Source organism: Penaeus japonicus, unplaced genomic scaffold, assembly GCF_977035675.1.
Source record: "Penaeus japonicus unplaced genomic scaffold, GWHDUDI00000001_assembly GWHDUDI00000007, whole genome shotgun sequence".
NCBI classification, from domain to species: domain Eukaryota; kingdom Metazoa; phylum Arthropoda; class Malacostraca; order Decapoda; family Penaeidae; genus Penaeus; species Penaeus japonicus.
In genome coordinates this window covers 32,567,708-32,570,207 of record NW_028234409.1, presented here as the reverse complement: position 1 = coordinate 32,570,207, position 2,500 = coordinate 32,567,708, and the positions used below count along the sequence as shown (strand labels likewise).

Genomic DNA, 2,500 nt, shown 5'->3' with positions numbered 1-2,500 from the left:
AACATAAAGAACCTGAGAGAGATCAAAATAGTAATCAGCCTATGACCTTCCCTTGGCCCCTATAGCCTCCCAAGCCCAAGTCAAACAAGGTTTCCGCCAGCCTTTCTTACCTGACAGGCAACAGTGAACTGAGAATGAGCCTCCTGAAGATCTTTGGATACTTGGTAAGAATGACCTATTTCTACGTAGTTGACTAGGAACTCTTCGCGGTTGTGGTACACCCAATCGAACATCTGCAAATCAAAATTGTTTTATTGCTTTGGTACATGTACTCCAAAACAAGCTGGCTAATCAGTTAGTAATTTGTGATCTGTTAGGTTTGCCTTTGTTTTCATTTTAATGAACACATAGCTATTACACTTAATCTAAAATATAGTATATAAAATAATATTTCATACAACCTAATGCAAGATATTAGATTTACAAGATATCTAAATATTTTATACCATTAAAGAATGCTTAATATAAAAATGCTTAATAAGAGTATCAAAATCCTCCTAAATAAATGTAGAGGAAGATGGGATGGAAGAAAAAGGAAGAAAATGAAAGTGGAAGGGAGAGGAAAGGGGGGTGGGGGGGGGGGAGGAGGAGGAGGAGGAGGAGGAGGAGGAGGAGGAGGAGGAGGAGGAGGAGGAGGAGGAGGAGGAGGAGGAGGAGGGGAGGGGAGGAGGAGGGGAGGAGGAGGAGGAGGAGGAGGAGGAGGAGGAGGGGGGGGAGAGGAGGAGGAGGGGAGGAGGAGGGGGGAGGAGGGGGAGGAGGAGGAGGAGGAGAGGAGGAGGAGGAGGAGGAGGAGGAGGGGAGGAGGAGGAGGAGGAGGAGGAGGAGGAGGAGGAGGAGGAGGGGAAGAGGAGGAGGAGGGGAGGAGGAGGAGGAGGAGGAGGAGGAGAGGAGGGGGAGGAGGGGGGGAGGAGGAGGGGAGGAGGAGGAGGAGGAGGAGGAGGAGGAGGAGGAGGAGGAGGAGGAGGAGGAGGAGGAGGAGGAGGAGGAAGGAGAGGAGACAAAGAAGAAGAAGGGAGAGACGGCGACGGCGCCGACGGCGGAGGCAGCGGTTCCGCGTCCGTACCTTCTCCACGTCCTGTTCAAAAAGTCTGAGTTGGAAGCACTGGTCAAGCCTCATCTTCTTGTGCTGCCACAGCTGCTGAACGTGCTGCTGCGCCTGGTGGACCGACTCCGTCAAATTTAGAATCTGCAAACAAAGAGAAAGGACGATCCCTTACCAAAACGCTCCAAGAGACCCCATTCCAAAGTATTCATTTAATGACAATATTCAATCAGTATCACGACCACAGACTCGCGTACCCACCTGTGGAATACTGTTCTGGAAATCGGGATTATTGAGTATCAGGCTGGACGCACTGTCGCGGCCAGAGTATCCCGAGTCGTAGCCATTGCCTTCATCACAGTTTAATCTGTCGTGCAGCGGAGGAGGGAGGGGGAGAGAAGGGGGGAGGGGGTAGTAAGTAAGCATTTAGTAACTCTGTCTTACATTCCAATTTAGATACTCTGGTATACATATATACTTGTAATTCTTTTGATGCATCTCTGTCAGACGACACCATTTCATCTGGAGTTCTTCGGTTCCGTTAAAGATAATGAATATCGATCACTGTAAATTTACCATTAAAGTGACTTATTTTGTCTACGGATATTTATATGTACAACCATAACAAAGGGGAAAACCAAATCCAGTACAAATTACCAACCTTTGTAAAAGTCTCTGACCCAGCATATCCAAGTCGTGCACTAAACTACCGGTAACTTTCTGATGCATCTCTTTGTGTCGCTCGATGGCCCTCTTGGCGCCGCTGACGTCGTCCGCGAAGTCGCTCTGTTGGAGCTCGTCCCTGACGTCCTCCAGCTGGTCGACGAGCTCATTGGCCTGCCACGTGAAATCCTCGATCGCTAAACGGAGCTCGATCCACGTGTTGTGATCGTACGGTAACGTGCCGTCGAAGTCGCTCGTCAATTGGCTAGGGTCTATCGTTTTGGCTAAGGTTTCCACACTGATTAAATTTGTCTGCAAGGAACGAGGAGCAATGAGAAATGACAAGTGATCAATAAATAAGCCAATACAGAAATCGTTCCGCGACTATTCATACAAAAAGAACAAGAAAACACATTAATCCATCTTATTACGCCCCCCAGCCTTAAGAAAAAAAAGAAAAAAAAAAGATAATAATAAACAATTCGAAACAAAACAAACAAACAAAAAAAAATCGACATACCTTGTACTTATGACTTCCTATACTGGTTCGTTGCTTCTGCCAGAAGTTGTCTGGCTTGACTATATGGACTATATAAATATGTTGCGCAAAGCTTTCGTGGAGCTCCTTTAGGATGGGTTTGACCGTGTTCCATGTGGATCCCCGCATGTCAATTATCACTGTGAAGCCTATTTCACGCACTTCGTCACTGGGGAGAGGGAAATGGGTTAGAGCATCGGCGACTATTCAATATGATGACATGTAAGATTACAATCAAAGTGATGATTACAGTTAAA

The 2,500-nt window shown here is 47.0% G+C and overlaps 1 protein-coding gene across 6 annotated transcripts in view; it reads right to left on the bottom strand.

Moving 5' to 3' along the window:
* trio (trio Rho guanine nucleotide exchange factor) overlaps nt 1-2,500 on the bottom strand; it is a 119,547-nt gene that overhangs the window by 18,272 nt on the left and 98,775 nt on the right. For all 6 annotated transcript variants that reach the window (XM_086538679.1, XM_086538675.1, XM_086538677.1 and 3 more), the window contains 5 exons: nt 2,226-2,412; nt 1,704-2,017; nt 1,304-1,409; nt 1,064-1,186; nt 111-233 (listed from right to left, as the gene is read on the bottom strand). In XM_086538679.1, the coding sequence (XP_086394805.1) occupies nt 111-233; nt 1,064-1,186; nt 1,304-1,409; nt 1,704-2,017; nt 2,226-2,412 (853 nt within the window). The remainder of the gene's footprint in view (nt 1-110; nt 234-1,063; nt 1,187-1,303; nt 1,410-1,703; nt 2,018-2,225; nt 2,413-2,500) is intronic.